The sequence below is a fragment of the Strix uralensis genome, chromosome 5 (genome assembly GCF_047716275.1).
Source record: "Strix uralensis isolate ZFMK-TIS-50842 chromosome 5, bStrUra1, whole genome shotgun sequence".
Classification (NCBI taxonomy): domain Eukaryota; kingdom Metazoa; phylum Chordata; class Aves; order Strigiformes; family Strigidae; genus Strix; species Strix uralensis.
In genome coordinates this window covers 54,080,658-54,103,023 of record NC_133976.1, presented here as the reverse complement: position 1 = coordinate 54,103,023, position 22,366 = coordinate 54,080,658, and the positions used below count along the sequence as shown (strand labels likewise).

The following is a 22,366-nucleotide window of genomic DNA, read 5'->3' as shown; positions in this document are numbered from 1 at the left end:
TCTGCAGAAACACTATTTTCAATTATAGTCTTATTTGTCATATACTCAACTCACTGGCATATAATTTGTGTAAAACTACTTCTTTGAAAAATAGAGAATGTTAGTCCTATTCAAATGGAAGAGAAGATTCTGCTGTGATAAAGGAGATGTTTGCCAAGTCATGGTAACAAGGACAAAAGAAGCAAAGGGCACAGAATCACAGAATCATCTAGGTTGGAAGAGACCTTGAAAATCATCCAGTCCAACCATTAACCTAACATTAACAGTTCCCAACTACACCATATCCCTCAGCGCTATGTCAGCCTGACTCTTAAACACCTCCAGGGATGGGGACTCCACCACTGCCCTGGGCAGCCCATTCCAACGCCTAACAACCCCTTCTGTAAAGAAATGCTTCCTAATATCTAGTCCAAACCTTCCCTGGTGCAACTTGAGGCCATTCCCTCTTGTCCTATCACTTATTACTTGGTTAAAGAGACTCATCCCCAGCTCTCTGCAACCTCCTTTCACAGTAATCGAGGTGCGGCCTCACCAGTGCCGAGTACAGGGGTAAGATCACTTCCCTGTCCCTGCTGGCCATGCTATTTCTGATGCAAGCCAGGATACCATTGGCCTTCTTGGCCACCTGGGCACACTGCTGGCTCATGTTCAGCCGGCTGTCAATCAACACCCCCAGGTCCCTCTCTGACTGGCAGCTCTCCAGCCACTCCTCCCCAAGCCTGTAGCGCTGCTGGGGGTTGTTGTGGCCCAAGTGCAGCACCCGGCATTTGGCCTTATTGAAGCTCATACAGTTGGCCTGAGCCCATCGCTCCAGCCTGTCCAGGTCTCTCTGCAGAGCCTCCCTACCCTCCAGCAGATCAACACTCCCACCCAACTCGGTGTCATCTGCAAACTTACTGAGGGTGCACTTGATCCCCTCATCTAGATCATCAATAAAGATGTTAAACAGGAGTGGCCCCAAAACCGAGCCCTGGGGGACACCACTCGTGACCGGCGCCAACTGGATTTAACTCCATTCACCACAACTAACAAACAATCCAGTGAGCACTGGGACTAACCAGCCCCAATGTTCTAATCAGATGTGCAGTGCTTGCTTGCACAAATTAAAGCTCTTCCCACTGTATTATATACATTTATAAGGCAATGTTCTAGTCTGCATACATTAGCTGGTATCTATTAATATATGCATTTATACCACAGCTTTTTCGACATTCAAGACACAGATGGAGTTTGCTTCCTCTTCAGAGCTCCTTAGTCTCACAAAACCTGTAGCAATTTATTTCTGACACCTGTATACCTCAAGCTTGACTGAAATCAATCACACTAAAGTTATTTAGACAGACACACATTAGTATTAAACTGGAAAGATAGACTTTTCTAAAAGCAGTAATAAACTTACAAAATTAAACTTCTTAGAACGTTATACAAGTTACTGAACAATTCACTCCAGTGTAGATATGTGTAACACTATTAACCTAGTCCTAAGCAAACTCCAGCATGGTGCTGGAAGCAACACAACTATGCTGCTCTATCTTGACTATTGTTGCAGTTATATCCCACCTTCAGTACTCTTTCATGGCGAAATGAAAAAATACACTAATGCATAATACACTGTGGCTCCACAGGTATTTCTCCAATTTCCATATCAGCTGAGTGACACAACTTTGTGCTACTAAATGAAGAACCAGACTAGGTGTTTTAAAAAGAAAGGTATCTGGCTGCACAGATCTCAATCTTGCAAATACTCAACTTTAAAGTAGCTATGGCTCCAACGGGACTACTCAGGAGCAGAACCAGGTATGACTGCAAGCATGTTCACAGTGGAGTTGTCTTAATTATGGGGACTGTGAGTTTTAGATACGAGAAGCTGAGTCTGAATACAATGAGATAATCTTAAGAATAATTATGTACTTGTTGAAGAACATAGCTGGAAATGGATTACAGAAACAAAATTCCTTCACTAAGTAATTTTATTAGAGTATGTGACATTTTATGACAATATATTAATTTTACTTTATGAATTGTGCTGTGGAAAAACACATGCAATTCCTAACTGTGCAGCCCAAGACCAAACAGCTTTTAGACACCAGCTAATATCCGTGTATAAAGGAACTTTTCATTAACCTAATAAATAGGCAGAAACAAGGATCACTGAGTATTCTAAATAGGAGCTATAAGTATTTCCAGCTCTCAGAGATTTTATTCTGCAGCTATTCCATGAGGCAAACTCTATATGCTAAAAGACTATAAAATCAATTCTAATAAGTTTAACATAACCACAAATCTAATTTATTTGTTTCTAAATCTTGTGCTTTTTGCACTGTCCCACTCCCAGCCTTCAAACCTCCTCTAGTGTCAATGCAACACAATCTCATGTTTGAACTCTCAAAACTAAAGAGATGCTTTGCAGAATTAATTGTGGAGATATTATGAAGAAAATGCATGTGCATGCATGTTCAAATTCCTTTGTATAAATCTGAAAGGGATATTCTCTACACAGGTGGTGGAAAAATGGTGTAGTATTGATTAAATCAGAAATGCCTTCGCTGTGGGTGACAGACTAACAGCAGTGAGAAGCATGGAAAAACCACTAGGTGAGAATGTTAACAGCATTCCACTGTCTGAAGGATTAGGAATTAAAAATCAAGCCTGGTAAACCCTGTCCAACCTGTTCCTCTCCAGCTTGACAGTATGCAAACTACTGTTTAATTTAGCTAGTGAGTAAGGAGTACCACAAAACTTACTTCTCAATAAGCAGCTTGGGTTTTAAGTTTACATCCATCTAACACTGTATATTTGTAGAAATTCTCATGTCAACATTTGGACTGTAATCTCAAATTATCTCAAGTATTTTGCTTTCTAAAAACAATTACTACCAACTTCAGTAAAAATATATGTCAACAGGAAGAATGTAACTAGAAAATCCATGCAAAAAAAATATAATTATTTTGGATAGTATCTATGATACCACAAATCATGATGATTTAACCATATCTGAAACATGCAACTTTAGTTCTCAACTGTATGAAAACTGGTTTGTTCAGTTAAGACTGAACTACTATTTATAGAAAAATTAACAACCACGGGAGAATAAAGACAGTCACCCACAATGAAACTTTCATTTCAAGTTAAAAGCTAATAAACGAGAAAAGTACAGGATCTTAAGAGTAACAATGTTCAGACAAGCAACACAGGACATGCAATAAATGTTCAAGAACTTTGTTTTTTTTTCCTGTTTGAATTTCATGGGTAACAGTAATGCTACTAAGTCCATGAAAACTGGAATTGATCCTAAAAAGAAATCCAGATGGTCAATGTGTTGTTTTCATTAATTCCCCTCACAATCAATAATGGTCTTTATGCTGATGTACATCAGCAACAATACCTCAACACAGTAACAAGCCAATCACTTGGGAAGGTAGTAAGCAACATCCAACACGAAAATAAGAAATGAGGCAAAACATTCAAAATATTGAAATAAAGGTAAATCCAAAACAAAGATTCCTCATCATTCTTTAATTCTCACTCATGTAAAACAACTGCATGATTTAAAACTATTAATTTATCCTTGAACTAATTCATAGCTTAACCTGATGTGTGGATACAGATGCACACTGTACAGCAGCGCATCACACACTCTGACAGTATTTTGACCTGTAACAAGCTGGGATTCCCCTTTGTGAACCAAGGCAGCTGGCAGGTGCATCAGTACTTCATGCCACCCAACCCAAACTTCCATCCTATCCATCTGACCCAAACAATGATGAATTCACAGAAGAAATAGGTGCTAAAACAACCTAGTCTCACCAAACAAAAGAAAAAAAAAATTTCAGGCACAACCAACCTTTTGCACTTGTTACAAAAACAACAGGAGGATTCAAATGCGATGATGCACAGTGCATGGTGCAGTTGTGCTCACTGTCACCTTCATGATTTTTATTCAGCATTTCGGTACCGAGCTGCAGCTGAAACCCTACCAAAAACTCACGGAACGAGATCGATGCACGGGGACCAGTCTGTCACCTGCTGACAGGCGAAACCTAACCTAACCTATATGCCGCACAAACCCCTGGATTGTCTCTTGCGGGCCAGCCCTCTCGGACAAAGTATTTTCTGCTACTTACAGCGAGACCGGACTCGCACAGGGGAACCCCCCCCAGCGGCGCGCGGGGAATCCCCTTTCCCGCTGCCCGAAGGGCCGGTGACTGTGCGCACTCTCCGCGGGGCGGCCGGGAAGGAGCCTGCCTGGGGCGGGCGGCGGCCGCGGCCAGAGGTGAGCGGCGCTGGCGGGCAGGTGACCCGCGATCCGCCACCTCCCGCGGCTCCGCGGTCCCTGCCAGGCCCTGCTCGCGCAACGATCGGGCTTCCACGGCGGCCCCTTCCCCTCCATCCCTCAGCGCCGGGCTCCCGGGAGGCGGGACCGCCAGCCCCAGCCCCTGCAGAGCTACCGGGCCCTGCCCTGCCCCGCGCAGCGGCACTAGGCCACGGACAGCCGCTCCTGCTCCGGGGCGCGGGGGACAGGCCTCTTACCTGAGCCCGCGGGAAGCTGCGGGCGCAGCGCCCGGCTACCCGTTCGCCCTGTGGGCCGGGCGAGCCGCCTGTCACGCCGGCTCTGTCTCCCTCTTCGGCCCCGTCCCGCTCCAGCTACTCCATAGCGACGGCGACAGGCACGGCGCCGGGGGAGAGGGCGGCCGGAGCGCGCCTCACTTCCGCCCCGGAGGGGCGGTGCTGGGGCGGCGGCCGGGGGCGGCGGAGGAGGGCGGGAAGTGATGCACGCTCCCGGCTTCCGCCAGCGGCCCTGGCCGCCGTTATGGCGGTTTATTTGACTCCGCGGTTCAGGAGGCTTCGAAGTCAGAGCGAGCTGGGGCCGCGGCGGGGGAGCGGGCGGCGGCGAGGTGGGGGAAGAGAGTCAGCCCCGTCTCTCCGCAGCGGCGGCGCCGCCTCGCCGGGGAGCGGGGGCTCTCTGAGGGGGCTGGCGCGTGCCTGCCGGTTGAACGGGCGCCTCCGGCTGCCGGGGCCGTGGGAGGGGCCGTTGGCGGGCGGGAGCGAGCGGACGAGTGCGGGGGTCAGCAGCTGTATAGAGCAGAGAGGAGCTCCCTCTCCCCCATAAGTCGTGGTTAAGGGGGGGCCCGGCTGGTAGAACTGTACGGAAGTGCTGGGAGCAAAGGGCTGAGGAGCAGGCAGGTTTAATGTATTGTAAATGTTGGGCTGTCGTCTGCTGAGCTGAGTGAGAGGGGTAGGTGGGGGAGAAACTGGGGACTGGAGGAGCATCTCCCCTAGGTGAGGCTGGGAGAGCTGTGACTGCCCAGCCTGGAGAAGAGAAGGCTCAGGGGGATCTCATCAATGTCTGCGTGTGCCTGAGACTGCAAAGAGGACAGAGCCAGGCTTTTCTCAGTGGTGCCCAGAGAGGTTGTGGATGCTCCACCTTTGGAGATACTCAAAAACTGTCTGGGCATGGTTCTGGGCAACCAGCTCTGGGGTGGCCTTGCTTGAGCAGGGGAGGTTGGACCCTGCAAGCTTCAGCCATTCTGTGATTGTGTAATGAATTAATGTGTATGTGTGCATACATACAGTACGTGTGGTAATAACAAAAAAACCTTTCTTGCCTGTTTTTAGTGTCTTTTTGTTCTCTTCCATTGACTCTACCTTAGTGGGTGTGAGTCAACTTAGAAGGAGGACTGATTCATGAAGTGTTATCTTTCTTTTTAAAATTAAGCTGATTTCTGGAGAATTTAAAACAAAATCATATATATAACTAATTTCACAGAGTAAAAATATTTTTAAAATGTTAAAGCTTTATAAACATCTGTAAAATGTTCATATAAATATTTTGCAGATTGTGATGGTCCTTTTCAAGCAACTCATCTGTGGAATAGTATTATTCATGCTCTTCACAGTCAGGTGGAAATCAAAAGACGTAGACAACATCTGAAAATATATAAAAACTGTTTCACTGGCTCAAATGCTGTTGATGTGGTACTGAGCCATCTTATGCAAAGCATGTACCTAAGCTGCAATGATATTTCTCGGCTGAAGGGAGTCCGTGTGTGCCAAGCATTGATGGATCACAAGGTGTTTGAGCCAGTTGGAGCAAAACTTTACTTATTCAAGAATGAGAAAGAAACAGAGTTTGAAGACACAAACACTAGTCTATATAAATTTGTAAATAGCAGTCTTACTCCGCTTCTTCCAAGAAAGAATAAAGACAATGAGAGCTTGTCTCCTGAGCAGATCTGCAAACAGAAAATAAAAAGATGTTCCAAGTGAGTTACTCTGAACTATTCTGAATTTTTTTTTTTTTTTTTAATTTAAGGTGGGTTAACTGTAGATGAAGTTATGTCTGTCCAACCCAGGTATTGGAGACTTTTGAAAACTATGTGCTGGTTTTGAGAAATGTCAAGCCTAAATTGCAGATGCAACCTAATATTTCTTGGTAATACTAAACTGCTTTGTTCTGTCCTTGGTTAGAATAGAGTCTGGCACAGTATCATAAGCCTAGGAATCATTTTAGTTTGCAATCAATTGTGCTGAAATCCGAGAATCAGCGTGAATGAGCTACTTGCTGGAAGCTGGTAAAAGAAATGGAACTAATAAACGGTATTTGGAATCAATATCCTTGCCCTTTCCACAAAGCAGATGTGAATGATTGGTTTTCTAGCAGCAGGGGAGACCCCAGATACAATGAAGCCCTAAAGTCCTGGTTTAACAGCAATTTAGGAAGTCACAGAAAGATAAATGTGTCCTGATCATATTTGTTATACATCTGTTGTGGTTTTTTTTTCCCCCTAAGCAAAACAAAGTGTGAAACAACGCTTTCAAACCCTTTAGCATTAGAAGCCGCTGATAAAAAGAGGGTAGAGGAGCTTCTTCGATCAATAAATATTCATGGATCTTTACCTGCAAAGATCATTGTTAATGAACCAACTCATCTGCTTTCAAAAAGAGGTGAGGATTGACTTTTTCTCTTTAAAACTTGATTGTTCTTCACTGTATCTACTTGAAGTACATAATTTCTGTTAAACACTGCCCCTCAGAGTCCTAAATTTAACGTCACTAATGACAAAATAGCTAAATGAGTGCTAAATGGATAAATGCTCATAGTAAGTAAACTGAAGAAAACAAAACAGGATTAAGTTTTTGCAGGATGGTGCTATTCTATTTATGCAAAAGGAAATAGGTTTTAAGAGTAAGTACATCTGTATTACAAGATTCCTTTGCTATTCACTTCTGTTTTCTTGTACGTATTACTAATTAGAATAGGTTATTACTAATTCTAATATGATGGGGAAGAGAGAGGTTATCTTTAAAGCCTTCGTTCTTAGCATTCCTATTTTGATCCCTTCTTCTCCAACATGGAAACTTCACACTGTGCTGTTTCCTTGCTTTCTTTGAACACTTAAAACATTCTTGAGTGAGTAAAAACAAAGGTTAGTAGTGTTTTACATGAGATCTTATTTCTGAGGGTGTGTTTTTGTTTGTGTATGGTATCAGTAATAGATGATGTCTGGAAACAGCAAGCTCTGCTACGACTGCTGCAGTTAATTGATGTTCCGCTTCTAGAAGATATCTTGGTGTCTTCAGTGAAGACAAAACCAGACTGTTTTGGCAAAGAAGACCTGATTATCTCAAATACTTTCCTGGACAGAGAGATTACATGTAGCTTAAACTTGCCTGAGTAAGTTATGCATCTATAAAACGGATTTGTTAGTAAATGCTTTATTTTACTCTTGATCAAAGATTTGTGCTAAGTGAACAAAATAGACTTGCATACTTGTAGGCAGGGGTGGCATTAATGTACCTTCCTTTGACTTCTGAAAAGAAGTGGTAAGGGACTTCACAAAAAGTATATGTTTAGGATTGGATGTTTGAGGATTTTAAGTATACATTAACACTTTAACCTCAAGTGTTGGAAACACTCCTAGTTTCTAGACCAGACACTTCACTCTTAGGTCTCTATAACAGGTGTTTGAACTTGAAAAAAATTATTCTGATGCTTTTTATTTGTTTGTCACAGTTCCTGGTGGTGGTGCTGTGAAGATATAAAGTCAATAAAGCATCTGTTGTTAGCAGCAGAAAAGGAGAAGCTAAGCTGTAGCACTGAAGAATGCTTATATCATGAGACTGTAAAAGTGAAAGTGGCTGCATGTTGTCAGTGCTCTTTTCCTTAAATGTTCTCTTATTTTTGTAGTGTTCCTATTGTTTGCACTTGGGCTGATCTCTATCTTGGCATGTACTTTCAATGAATATGTCAAGGCATGTGTCCTTATGTGTGTATGTCTTAGTAATGCTTATTTCTATCAAATCAATACAACTTTTATCTGTGAGACTGAGGTCCATCTGTGTACCCAAAGAAACTCTTTCTTACAGTTTTTACATATACTTTCTTTAAGGAGAAAATATTAATATTTTTATATATGTTTGGAGTCTTGATATAAGTTAATGAAATTCCTGGTTCCAAACTAGGTTTATGGGTGGATAGCATCTTAACTCCATGGCTTTTTCCTCCCAGAATGGCTTAATGAACACTGTTTCTTTTGAGCTTTCTACTTCTGTTGTACTTGATTTTTGGGTGGTTGTTGGATTTATGTCTCTTAAAATATCTCATATGTGGTTCTTACTCTGTATTATTCTGTGTTAAACGTTTCTAACATTTGGGTCTTTGCTAATATATCAGATGAGTGTTAAGAAAATTAAATGCTTGCTTCATTGCTTTATTCTACAATTACTTAAGTGGAGTGCTTGAGTAGCATCTTTGTAGCCAGTATATTATTTAGGACTGTCTTAAAGCATGCCTGAAAAATGGAAAATTCTAGATATGAAGAACAGCCACCAGTATTGCAAGTAGTCATAGGTTTAATTGACCCCAATATGAAGGCAGGGGAGTAAGCATAATTTATATCTCAAATTTTCTATCTTCAGTTTTCATGTGTCATGTCAAATACTTGCTCTCCATGTAGGTACTTAAAAACTGTAATCAAGTCCTGCTTGCAGTGATTGCACTGCTCATGGGATCATAACTAAAGGGAGGGCATGATCCTATTTCTACTTTACTATGTTACTCCATTTATGCATCCAAGAGTTATACAGTCCTTGTTGGCTGCAGCAGTTCTAACAAAAGTTCGATTATCTAGCTGTCCAGCAGCCAGTTCAAAATCTTTGTTTCTTCTCTCCATGATAAAAATAAGATTCTGTGGATCTTGAATAATAATCGCATTTTCTCAGAAGTTATTGATTCAGTTCAATTTGTTTTATATCCAGAGAGTCAGATAAAAGGAATTTTTCCTCTGCCTCCCACAGTTCTATAGTTTTAGATTTCTTCTGTACAAAATGGTTGAGTTAGTGACTTTTTCCTTTGACCTTCCCGCCTCTTTGAACAGTGAGTTGTCTACCTGAGTTTTAGGTTCTCCTTACACTTTCTCTCCCTAGTTAAGGGTTACAGGCAACAAATGCTTAAGAAAACTCTTGCCTTTATAGTAGGTCATATAATAAACTGCTTCCACAGTCTTCTGGAATTTAAACTATTTTTATTTTTCTCTGTTTTCAAACTAATTGTCTTGTTTCTCTTCCGTAAAGATGCAGTCCCTTGTTTTTCACCCTGGTTAGCCCTGGTGGGTTTTCGTGGTGTGTGTTGGACTAATAGTGGGGTGGTGTTTGGTTTTAAATCCTAGCTGAATCAGGCAAGTGTCCTGGGGTCAGTGACAATCTGGCATGACTGCAGCTTGTTCTGCTCTGGGCGTACCTCAGGTATATTGTCTGTAGCATATGAAAACCATGGAAGCTGCTGATTTTGAGCAGGTCCTTGAACTACTGTAGTGAAATAAGTTACATAAACTGCTTAATAAGCAACAAGTTTAATGCTGTGGTTCAAATATGTGACTATACCTGCACGGTTATTTCTATCTAATTTTCTTTAAAGGATTATATAAGAATAGGCAGAGCATTTTAAAGTAAGCACTAAAACTAACTTTTCCTTCTACAGGCTTGACAAATGGCTCTATGCTGCAATTGAATGCTTGGAGTATTTCCCAGACCAATTCATAGTGATGGTTAGTCAGCAGTTACCTCAAAGCACTAACAAACCCAGCAGTCTGAATGCATACAAGAAGATTCTTTTTGACATTATAATAAAGTATTATAGTCAAAAGAAGGACTCCCTTCTTGGCACTCAGGATCTTGCTATTCATTCAGGAATTATAGAACTTATAGGTAAGAGCAACCTGGAACAAAAAGTACAAGTGAAAGCTGTATAAAGGATGTAACTTACTGAGCATTAATTGACTGAATCCGAACACCATTTGCAGTGCTGTTGCAGATAACACTTTAATTTATAGGTTGGAAGGGAATGCTCGAGGTCGCTAGTCAGAACTTCTGCTCAAGACAAGGACAAATTTCAAAGTTAGATTAAGTTGCTTAGGGCCTGGTCCAGCTGAATTTCGAAAATCTTCAAGGATAGAGATTTGCCAACCTCTCCGGATAACCTGTTTCAATATATAACTACTCTCATGGTGAAAATTTCTTGCTGCTAGTCAGAATTTCCTTTATTGCTGCTTGTGACTAATCAGATAAAAGTAAAATCATTGCTATAAAGTTTTCTTGTTAACCAGAATAAGGTTTTGTAAGTTCCAGATTTAGGGCTTTTTAGTAACAGAAGCTATTTAAAATGATGAAAGAGACTGTTGAGATTGTGATTCCCCCCCCCCCCCAAAAAAAAAAAAAAGAGCTCCCTACATATGCTCACAAGTAAAACAGGAGGGTTTAATTTAAATACAAGTTTAAGATTAATCCTACCCTAAATAGGCCTGTTACTACTTCAATTCTGTAGGGTATATGGAATGTTGTCAAAAGCTTCAGTTTTTAGAGAACTATGACAAGTTTACTGCCATAGGAGCACAGTTGGCCTATGTAAAAATAGGAGCAGAGTGGTGGATCCTGTAGCCAGAACCTCATGAAAATACAAAAGGCGATATTTTTATCAGTAGTATTTTGCTAAGGAGGTAAAAAAATTGAATTATAATAGAAGAAGTCGTGAAATGGAAACTATTGCAAAATTACATCATTCATCCACAAAAAAAGAATGCTAATTTGAAATAACTGACTTAGCCACTGGTAAGTTATGCTAAATGTTCACTTTAATTAAAGATGTTGTAGTTCATATGTGCACTTTAAATACAAAACTGATATAAACTAATATTATAGAATATTACTAAATTAGAGAATCAAACCAGCCAAATCTGTAGGCAAGGGAAGAGACAGTGTCATAATTCTGCTGAATTACTCTAATGCTCTAGTTGCCTTTAGGTCTTGTCCTTATTAAGTATCTGCTTGGTCTAAACTACATGACCTGTGACTGTCCAGGGCTATTCTGCTTTCTTATTCTTGCTTTAATTTTGTCATCTTTCCAACTAGTAAGTAAGACTATCTCACGAGCAGTTTCTAATGCTTTATTTCTTTTTGACGAAGTGGTAGCCATAATTTTATCACTAGGAAATTATTCTCTGTTTGAATATATTAGTTTGTGTTCTTGGGTCCTCAGCTGTGTTCTAGTTCATATTAAATCACTGTTAGGAGATTGTCCTTAACTATTTTACAACCATTTTGGATTCTAACAGTTTTCAAGTAGAATCCAGTGTACTTAACCTTACTTTGTTAAGTGCTGCTGTTCTGACTAGTGCAAGAGAGAGCTCAAACTAGCTATGAATATCTACACATTCAAAACACTTTCAAAATTAATTTGAGAAGTGCTGCAGTTATCTAAAGTACAACTTAACTTTGTTATCAATGTATATATGGTTATAAGTATATTTTCCTCAGTTGTTAAACAGTTTAAGATGGCTGATAATACAGGTCTGTTGTGAAGGCAAACATGTTGCTGTGCTTGTTGACTTTAAAATTCAGAGATCTGGAGTATTTTACTTATATTACAGATTCATGCAGTTGGTCAAACTAGTCTATGTGGTTTATTGAACCTTTTTATGTTGGAACTTTTTTTTTTCCCTACAAGCTTTAATCACAGGTCAGAGAAACTTGAACTTTTATCTAGAAATTATTTAACTTCCTGCCTTCATATCTACACTTTTATCTGGCTTGATGATGTCCTTTGGCAATTGTCTTTCCTGCTTTTTTCTGCCCTTCTTTTGGAAAAGGGTCACTTACTTGCTGTTTTGGTGTTCTTTTTAAACAAAGGTGGTTTCAAATGGCTTGTGGTACACCCCTGAAAGTCCTGGATTATTTCGTGTAGAATATAACCTCTGTCCCAGTAATAGGACAGAGGCCAGAAAATCATATGTAGGTTCTATTCCTGTATCTGTCCTCATCTTGCTCTTACCTTAAGAAAGTTAATTGGCTTTTTGATAGTTCTTTACTTGCAAAGTAAAGAAAAGTAGAATTATCATCTAAAAGGGTTTCTATAGGCGATTATTTCCACTTTATGACACTTCCTTGAGAAATTTATAACCTAATGGATTTGAAAAGGGCAGGTGTGAAAGGACACCAACCAACAACAAAAAACAAACAAAAAAGAAAACAAAAAGAGGCAAAACAAGAAATCCAAACAAACAAACAAAACCTCAAAGCAACGAGAAAGTTAGAATATTTCAGCTCATTAATTACTTTAAGATGAATCCTGGAATATAATACAAAGATGTGTAAACACAAAGAGTGCAAACATCACTTCAGTGTTTGCACATTGTACACAGAAAATAATAATGTCCTGTATATATTGTCCAAGTACATCTGTTTCCCTGACTAGCTGTGGCACTAAGGTTTTAATCTTGTATTGATTAAATTATATATTGAGTCTTGTCTAAAGGTTTTAGAAGTTACTGAGATAACCTGCATGTTTGGAGGGAACCCCCCCCAAAAATGGCATTAATATTGGTCTTTAAATATATGTTCTTGACTGTGAAAATGGACAGTTGCACTGGATACACTGTTTTACTCCATTGCAGAAAAAGGAAAAACAGATCAAGCTCTAGAGGCATCACAACTTTATTTAAAATTGTTAGCACCAAATATCCGAGAAGAACTACATAGGCTCCTGACATTCATAGCCATTGCATCCAAATCTGAGGGCTACAAATTACAAAAACAAGTAAGTATCTGTTATATTTAGTGTGGGAAATAGCACTTTCCTATAGTAAAGCTAACTTTTTTTCCCAGAGTTAGAAGTATTGTTTATTGCCTTCCAGTGTGATTTGTTTTAAAACAAATATCAAGATGTTCTTCCCACTGATAGCATCCTGTTACCCTTAATCTTTGCTGACTAAGTAAATCTAATGCCATTTATTTGCAATGCCGTTTACACTGCAAGTAAATCTAATGTCAAATCTGGGTTCTTTTTCTAGTTTGATAACAGATCGGTGATCATCAAGACTTGCTCAAAGTTCATCTTACAAAATAAGACATTGTCAAAACCACAGGCAGAACTGCTGACTCAGTTTCTGATGGACAGTCACTCTGAGCTCTTCAAGGTAGTATTTTCTTTACCTCATTGGCTTTGTCATTTTAAATGTTAAATGCCATGAAGTGCCTTTTTGGAGATGAGAGTGGTCTGAGGAACAGAGTTTAATATTCCATCTGTTACAATTTAATGGTACAGTCAAGTAGGGCAAGAAACTATTTCAGGCTGTGGACAGCTTTTTGAGAGCTTTGCAATCCTTTATGTATATCCTCTCCCTTTATTTGCATCATTTATGTTAAGAAAATATTTGAAATATTAAGAAATTATTATTGAGGCCTTTTGACACCTTGTTTCTGATGGCTGTCTAATCAATTTTTAGGCTTGTTAGTGTCTTTCTCCTTTTAGAAGTCAGCTGAATACTCGAGTGATGTATAAGATGGCATGCTCTGTGCCCCAGCATACATGTACAGCTTTGACAACTCTTAAGAGTTCCTTTTGGTATTTTGAAATGTTAACTAAAATAAAGAAAATAAATAGAACCACAAAATGAAATGTCCTTTCTATTTCACTTGATCAGTTATGTAAAGATACAGATCTATTTTATAGTGTCCTTTGTTTCATCACACTTTCACACGTGAAAAAATGCAACCTTTCCAGACCCTATATTCACTTTCTGAATTCAGCGAGTGCATTCAAGTTGTGATGCTTTGCTACTGTTTTCCTCAACTATAAAATTTGTCATTAAAGCACTAAACTAGATAGAGATTAACTAATTATCTCAGCTGTTGTAAGATAGCTGTAAAACACTCTAGACATTTATTGTTCAGTTACAAATAAGCCTCACAGAAACACTGACTTGGTTTCAGTAAAATGTTATTTTTAGTTCTTATAAAACACATTCATTTCCACTTCTGACCTTAGCTAAAGAGACATGGGAGATTTTTTTTTTTATAAGCTCCAATTTAGTTTGAAAGTATAAAGCGGTTGCTGTGAGTTTTGTATGTGTTAATCTACAACCAAAACCAAATACTTTTTTTTTTTTTTTTTCCTGTTATTAAGGGTTCTGACACAAGGGTTAGGGCTTTGATTCATGATTGGAGTTGGAGCCAAATCTGACAAATGAAGCCTCCACTGCTTCACAGCAGTGACAGCAGAGTGGATGGTGGCTCGCTCTTTGCCATTCAGAGGGACCTTGACAGGCTTGAGAGGCGAGCTTATGCAAACCTCATGAAGTCCAACAAGGCCAAGTGCAAGGTCCTGCATGTGGGTCGGGGCAATCCCAAGCACAAATACAGGCTGGGAGATGAGTGGATTGAGAGCAGCCCTGTGGAGAAGGACTTGGGGGTATTAGTGGATGGAAAACTGGCTATGAGCCAGCAATGTGCTCGCACAGCCCAGAAAGCCAACTGTATCCTGGGCTGCATCAAGAGCAGTGCGGCCAGCAGGTCGAGAGAGGTGATTCTCCCCCTCTGCTCTGCTCTTGTGAGACCCCACCTGCAGTGCTGTGTTCAGCTCTGGGGCCCCCAACATAAGAAGGACATGGACCTGCTTGAGGGGGTCCAGAGGAGGCCACGAAGATGATCAGGGGGTTGGAGCCACCTCCCTTATGAGGACAGGCTGAGAGAGTTGGGGTTTTTCAGCCTGGAGAAGAGAAGGCTCCAGGGAGACCTTATAGCAGCCTTCCAGTACTTAAAGGGGGCCTACAGGAAAGATGAGGAGGGACTCTTTACAAGGGCATGTAGTGATAGGACAAGGGGTAATGGCTTTAAACTGAAAGAGGGTAGATTTAGGTTAGATATAAGGAAGAAATTCTCTACTGTGAGGGTGGTGAGGCGGTGGAACAAGTTGCCCAGAGAGGTTGTGGATGCCCCTCCCTGGAAGTGTTAAAGGCCAGGTTGGACAGGGCTTCGAGCAACCTGGTCTAGTGGAAGGTGTCCCTGCCCATGGCAGGGGGTTGGAACTAGATGATCTTTAAGGTCTCTTCCAACCCAAACCGTTCTGGGATTCTTTCACAACTGCAGTTGAGAGCCTTTTGTATTATATAAGCTGAAAAAAGTTCAAGGCCTACACTACAGTTTTTGCTGTAGTTCAGTGGAAAACATCATCTAGATCATCTTGCCTCCTGTGTCTTTGGCCAGAAATATCAGGAATAAACATATGTATATGTGTTTTAGTGCAGTTTTTTGAATGTTTACCTAAATAAATGTAGGCATAGATTCTTCTTTAGCTAATTACGTGGTTTTTAAATCAATCATCTGAAAGATTTAGATTCTCAAAATACAGAAGTATTGGTTTTGTAACTTTTTTCTTTGATGGATTGTATTTTCAGACTCCTTTAACTCTTCTGGAACTAACTAGTAGGAGACTTGAGAGTTTGCTAGAAGGACGAGATCCAGATATCGATTCAGGTACATGATGTGATATGCACTTTTATATAAACCTTTCTATAAAAATCAGTTTATTATCAGTTGACTATAATTTTGTATAGACTATGTTCTTTTTCTTTATTAGAAGTTAAGCATTTAAGCGACTAGTGGCTAATTCACCAAATACTTAAATTATCTGCTATAAGCAAAACACTGACCTTTGAATATTAGAGAACATGAACTCTATTATCTAGTTTGAACACATTACAAAGTTGTTTTACTAAATAATTACTCTGGAGAAATGACTTGCTTATAATTTGTGAATTTGATGTGATTTTGTATTTAGGAACAGTGTTCTTATATTTCTGCTACAAAACACCTAAAATTCTCACAGAACTCGGTAGTTTGAGGTTCTAATAGATGTCTTGAGCACAGACCTTGATTGTTTAGTGTTTTGAAGAACTTTCTTCCTTTTCTGGATAAGCACAAAGTTTATTAAGAACTTAAGACTCATAGAAGAGTAATGTAGCCTAAAAGGAAGGCATTTGACACTTGGTGTTGTCCTGGTTTCAGCTGGGATAGAGTTAATTTTCTTCCTAGTAGCTGGTACAGTGCTGTGGTTTGGATTTAGTGTGAGAATAATGTTGGTAAAACACTGGTGTTTTAGTTGTGGCTAAGCAGTGCTGATCCTAAATTAAGGATATTTCAGTTTCCCATGCTCTGCCAGCGAGCAGGTGCACAAGAAGCTGGGAGGGAGCCTGGCCAGGACAGCTGACCCAAACTAGCCAAAGGGATGTTCCATACCATAGAGCGTCATGCTCAGTATAGAAACTGGGGGGGTGGATCGCTGCTCAGGTATAGATCAGCGGGTGGTGAGCAATTGCATTGTGCATCACTTTCTTTTCTTGGGTTTTAGTTCTCTTTTTGTTATATTCCTTTTCATTATTATTATGGTTTTATTATCATTGCTATTATTATTTTATTTTATTATTTATTTTAGTTTAGTTATTAAACTGTTCTTATCTCAACTCACAAGCTTTACTTTTTTTCGATACTTCTCCCTATCTACTGGGAGGGGGGAGGAGCAAGCAAGCGAGTGGCTGTGTGGTGCTTAGCTGCTGGCTGGGGTTAAACCATGACAGGTGTGTATGTGGGATGAGTGTTTTCCAGTTCATTTCTTTTACAGGCTAACACTCCATCTGGCCTTGCTGCCAAAAATATCTTTCAGCACTGTGATTAAAAGGGTTGACTTAAATAATTTAATTTCTCTTTGACTCTAGCTTCTTCCTTTTGACTTCTGTATTGCCAGTTCACTATGTGCTTAAACATCAAAGAGAAACCATTAGGGGACTGAATAATACTGTTATTGTGCTGTTTGATACTATATTTAGTAGAGCAGCTGAGAAGTAGTTTTGGTACAGAATCTTTAACAATCTGTGTTGTGCTCTGGAATGTGTCCAAATTGCTTCCAGTTCATTGTTCTGAGCATCGCATATTGTGTAGCCAAAGAATACAGAGGTGAGCAACAGAGAAAGGAGTTGCCTGTCTGCAGTATTCTTGGAGCCTGCGTGGTCTCCATCAGTACGTTGAACAGACAACTGAAGTACAAACCCCATGCTATATTCTCCCTACTAAGTTCTGGACTTTCAATCTGTAAATGCATATAGATTCTATCTACTTGTTGAAATACCTAGTTTGATCTGATTGTAAGCTCTCCAGCATGGCATATTCCTGTTTACCTGCGTGCCTCATAATCTGCTGTCATTTTCCCGTTTCTCATGGAGGAGGCAGGAGGAAAAGCTTTCCTGAGAGCTACTGAGCATTCTTAGCTGGTGAACTTCTGAAGTGCAGGTGGGAGCAGGAGGGAAGGCTGGGGGACCCTGCTAAGAAAAGGAGTCTATCTGTTGCAGGAAGGTAATCATTAGGTCTGCTGGAAATAGACATTCCTAAAAACACCAAGGGAGCTCTCTGAGGTCGGTTTTAATCTAGTAAGCCACTTGAAACCACTGGACTAAAGGATCCCCACTGAAGTTTTAAGAGTTAATCTCTTTGCCAGAAGTTATTCAACTTTCCCCTTTGAAAGAGTTATGTTTTCTTGACCTGACTCTACTAAACCATGAAAAGTATTTCACATTTGGTGTTTGACAGCATCATTGTAAAAGAAGGGAAGGACACGTCCACATTAAAATTCTGGCAGCTCAGGTTACCACTCTGTGTGAAGCCTTAAGAAGATGGTGTTTGTACAGAAGAAATAGAATTTTTTTCCCCTCCAGGCAATTAACATTTGTTCAACCACCTTGCTCACTAAGGTGTGGAGTAGCTGAATTGCCAGAACTCACCTGTCCAATGATGGGGCTTGAATCCTTGCAGGACAGTACTCTACTGCATAGGTTCACCACACTTTTATAGCTAAACAGTGCTTAAGTTTCATATCTCTGGAGCTCCAGTTCCTTGCTCTGCCCTCACCATGAACTGCTGCCTGTTCCATCACCTCTGTTTCAGGTGCCCAAACCATGCTGAGCTGTCTAGTCACCTAGAAGTTCCTGATTTATATTCCTGAATTCAGAAGTGTGCTTCAGAAGCAACCGTTTCTCCAAAGTATTTATTCACTTGCATTATGTACTGGGCCTTACAATGGATCTGAGTCACTCACAGGGAGTCGCTGGGTTGTGACAACTGCAAAGTGCCATTCTTGTCATGTAACATTCTTCATTATGGCTTCTGTTTGCAAGAGCTGTATTGGCTCTTTGTCTTGCAGGCTTGTTTTCAATACAAAATCATCTGTGATACTGCAATTGTAACTGCTTTTCAATTTTATTTTTGCAATTAATGTTTAGATGTCTGTCCATGCTCTGTGGAGGGCTGTATGTTTCATTGTTTGTAGAGAATTGTAATCTCATCTGAACTGGAATACCAATATACCTATGTTTCTGATCACATTTTTAAATCAGGCTCTTATATGATGCATTAAACTTAATCTGAACCTCTGATTTCTTACAAAGGCTTCACCTTCTGTCAGCGCATGACAACTAAAGAATATGAAGATGAAAAACAACAAACAAATCAGTATCTTCTTGCATTGGTTCAAGAGATGGACAGTGACCCTGCTATTCCTTTGAAGCAGAAGAAGAAAATAATTAAAGAATTCCAAAAATACCACTCTCTCGTCTATTGTAGTGGTTGTAAAACTACGTGTGACTTTTGTACTCTAAATGGTTAGACATGAATATAGCCTTTTTTTTTAAAAAAAAAACCAAGGTGGGGGATGCATATGAAAATTGTTTATGATACAAAACATTTTCTTCTTACGTCTTTACATCTTCAGTTACAGGAAACTACAACTATTGAAATTACTATGCTGCTAAAAAGCATTAATTCTAATTAATGACTCTCTTAAGCAACATGTACTTAATTACTTTTGAGTTAGCACAAGCAGCGTGCTGTTATTACTGCTTTGAGTTCAGGGTTTGGCACTTTTTCTCCTTCTGTCCCATGACCCCATGGCTTTCTAGCTGAGCCACTTCTACATTCAGAACCATGCTTGGGTTCATAACCAGTAAGGTTTTTAATCTTTTCTATCTGTAGTTCATAATCTAACTGTAATCTAATTTGAAACTGTAGATTATGACTCCTATGAGTATTGTAAAAGTGTACAAAGTGTGTCAAAAATGTTAGGAGCCAGTCAGTGGGTTTTGAATGCGTGGCAGGCAAGATTCATTAGGCAGGGGAGCTGTGTGTGCTTGCAGTCAGTAATTACAGCATGTTACTCCTTCCCCAGACTGAGCTGCTGCTAATCTGACAGTTAAGCAAAAAAAAGTTAAAAATTGCATTTTGAAAAAACTTGAGGAATAATAATCTTGGCTTAGATCTCTTGGTGTACTTAATGTATTTTAACATGAGGATACTTTGCTAGTGTCCAGTTATTTGTCATCAATACTTTGAATAGTATTTATGGATTCATAGGTCAAAGCTAGAAAGCACATTGGCCTATCTTGACACATTGGAAGTTAACTGTATCTTGACAAGGAAATGTTGATTCAAATCATTAAATAAATATGCAATATAATGTTATAGGGGTTAAATTACTACTTCCATCCTCATGACAGACATTTGATCATGTTTTGGAAATAGAAACAGAATTGAGATTAGAAGAGACCTCTGGTCTAGTCCTACCACCCAGCTCAAAGTGCTGTCAGTGCAGGCTCCTCAGGGCCTTTTCCAGTTGAGTTTAGAGTATCTCCAAGGATGGAGATGCCATACCCTCTCAGGTGAGTCTGGTCCAGAGTTTGACCAGCTTCACAGTATTTAAAAAAAACAACAACAAAACAAAAATTACACCTCACGTTATGTTTAGGTAGAACTTCTTGCATTTCAGTTTGTGCTTATTGCCTCCTGTCCTTTCACTGAGCACCACCAAGAAATGTTGGGCTGAGTCTTCTTAACTCCCCTAAGCCTTCTCTTCTCAAGACTAAACAATTGCAGCTCTCTCAGCCTCTTCCTTGTGTGACAGATGCTCCAATCCCTTATCATTTTCATGGCCGTCTTGCTGGACTAGCTCCACCATGACCATGATTTTTTATTATGAATATGCTGCTTTAGGTATCTACATCCTCAACTGCTCTTCAAATGTGTGGTCAAGTTACCAGGATACCAAAGCTTTCTGAAAAGAAGCTCCGTTTTCTTTTCCAAATTTAAATGGTTACACTGTTAGATATAACTAACTACGTGTACAGGTAGTAGGTTGTGTTAACTTGCATATTTCAAGTAGCCTTATTTAAATGACCTGATCCTATTAGAAGTCAGGGGATGTAGTTGACTCTGTCCACACGTCCCTGTTTATGTACTTGTTATTTAACAATTACTGTCCAGTGTAAAATAATTTCTGGAGGAGGAAAAAGGACCCAAGTTTCACCTTTCAGAGGTGAATGTCCCAATTACTAGACTACAGGGCCATGTATTCTTTTTCTAGCATTGTGTGGGGATTTTGGTCATTGTCCCAGAAAAGGGAGCATGTACAGAAGTAGGTTATTATTGAGAATTGTAAACAGGAAAGTATTTCCTGATTAAGTGCTTCTGGTGTTGAGTAGCAGGAGAAGGGGATTTCAGTTTGGTTTTTTTCTCTCTCTCTCTTCAGTCACTTTACTTGGTCTCACTCAAAGTACTGAACCTGGTAACTAGATGGACTGGGAATTGCTTTGGGAAAAACTGTATTTTTAAAAAAAATTCTTGCACTTTGTGACTTGATTAGAATTTTCTTATGCTAATTTAAAGATGATAATAAAGCATTGCATAAAAGTGATGAATCAGTCAATCATTTCATAGTGCTGTCATAAGGAAGAGGCAACTCAGTGGGTATAGAACCAGGTATCAAACAGTAAGGAAATGCCTCAAGTGGACAGCAGGATAGCAATTCTCAATAGCTGCCAGGTGCTTTCCTTCAGTTCATGGGACAAGAAGTCAAGATTGATCTAGTTCTGCAAAGGAAACAAGAGCTCGAGAGCACTATTTTATTCAGCTACCCTGTCAGGAGGATCTACTAATTTTTAATCTCCTGTTGAAATAAATGTGATCTTTTATACCGAAGTATAAGGGCCTGCTGAACAGAACAGGTTTGGTGAACTACAGGTGGCTGGTTTTTATTGTTACTTTCAGTTACATTCCAAAATTAGGAAAACTTTGTTGGACTTTAGAAAGTTCTGTCAGTTATTTTTAACAATATTTGACACAGAATTATCAGATAGGGAAACTTGGACCTCATTTCCATTTATGATTTCTAGGCTAGAGCTATTAAATTAATTGCCAGTATGAATTTGTATTTGAAGTATAAAATTTCTGGAGAGTTTAGTGAAGGTACTTTCCAGTGCAGTCTTATCACAGAACAAGTGACTTCAAAGTAAGGAGCCTTACTTCTATTCATAGGCCATTCACGTTTGCTCCTACCAAGGAAGAGGTTCATTGTTGCTTTTATGGAAACAATGTCAACATTCCTTATTTTAAGTCCCACCTAAAGCATGCTGGTAATTTTGTGAAGCAGTTATTTTAAAAACTAGAGGTTGGACACAGGTGGCTATCAAAATAACAGTGTGCTAGACTTATAGATGTCCTGTGTTTTCTTACACAGAGTAATACAGCAGCTGTATCCAAGAATTTGTAGGTGGTGGTCTCATGCATGAATACCCTGGCTGCCTCCTGTGTGGCTCCTGTAGCTATGAACAGGAGCAGGGTGCCTCTGCCATTCCTTTCAGCAGGTGAGACTGGAGGAAAGATGCCATGAGCTGTCAGTCCAAAGTCAAAAAGATCATATGCAAGAAGAAAGATCATCTCAGAAAACTATTCAATTGGGGCAGCTCTCTCATTCTCTGGAGTGCTGGCTTCTCTTCTATATTGCCCTTATATATATATATAGGATATATATATATCTCCTGTTGCCTGGGTAGCAACAGGAGCAACTCACAGGAATCTGGAATGTTGATCGGAACAACCTGGCTCTAAGTTCACGTGCTTATCTGAAGTTGGAAAGAGGTGGAAGATGGAGATGAGAGTATCTCTGTATCTTAATGCTGCCAGTGAGCCCAGGGGCCGGTGGTGAATACAGTGTTTT

At 39.9% G+C, this 22,366-nt stretch overlaps 2 protein-coding genes across 2 annotated transcripts in view; one reads left to right on the top strand and one right to left on the bottom strand.

Annotated features, from left to right (window-relative positions):
- The window catches only part of SCYL2 (SCY1 like pseudokinase 2), a 42,665-nt gene extending 37,954 nt beyond the window's left edge, over positions 1-4,711 (bottom strand). The window contains exon 1 of the mRNA XM_074870842.1: positions 4,531-4,711. The gene's annotated coding sequence lies outside the window, so the exon portion shown is untranslated. The remainder of the gene's footprint in view (positions 1-4,530) is intronic.
- Positions 4,712-4,785: 74 nt separating this feature from the next.
- Positions 4,786-21,064, top strand: DEPDC4 (DEP domain containing 4). Its single transcript, XM_074870841.1, has 9 exons — positions 4,786-4,895; positions 5,837-6,263; positions 6,791-6,945; positions 7,492-7,675; positions 9,980-10,206; positions 12,948-13,090; positions 13,344-13,469; positions 15,729-15,807; positions 18,768-21,064. The coding sequence occupies exons 1-9, from the start codon at positions 4,811-4,813 to the stop codon at positions 18,983-18,985; spliced, it is 1,644 nt and encodes a 547-aa protein (XP_074726942.1). The 5' UTR covers positions 4,786-4,810; the 3' UTR covers positions 18,986-21,064.
- Positions 21,065-22,366: the final 1,302 nt, after the last annotated feature.

Bases quoted from the DNA above. Each gene is read 5' to 3' on its own strand.
- DEPDC4 (XM_074870841.1), top strand. From the start codon at position 4,811: ATGGCGGTTTATTTGACTCCGCGGTTCAGGAGGCTTCGAAGTCAGAGC. The intron at 4,896-5,836 runs GTGGGGGAAGAG...AATATTTTGCAG, and splicing joins GGGGAGCGGGCGGCGGCGAG to ATTGTGATGGTCCTTTTCAA. The intron at 6,946-7,491 runs GTGAGGATTGAC...GTATGGTATCAG, and splicing joins TCATCTGCTTTCAAAAAGAG to TAATAGATGATGTCTGGAAA.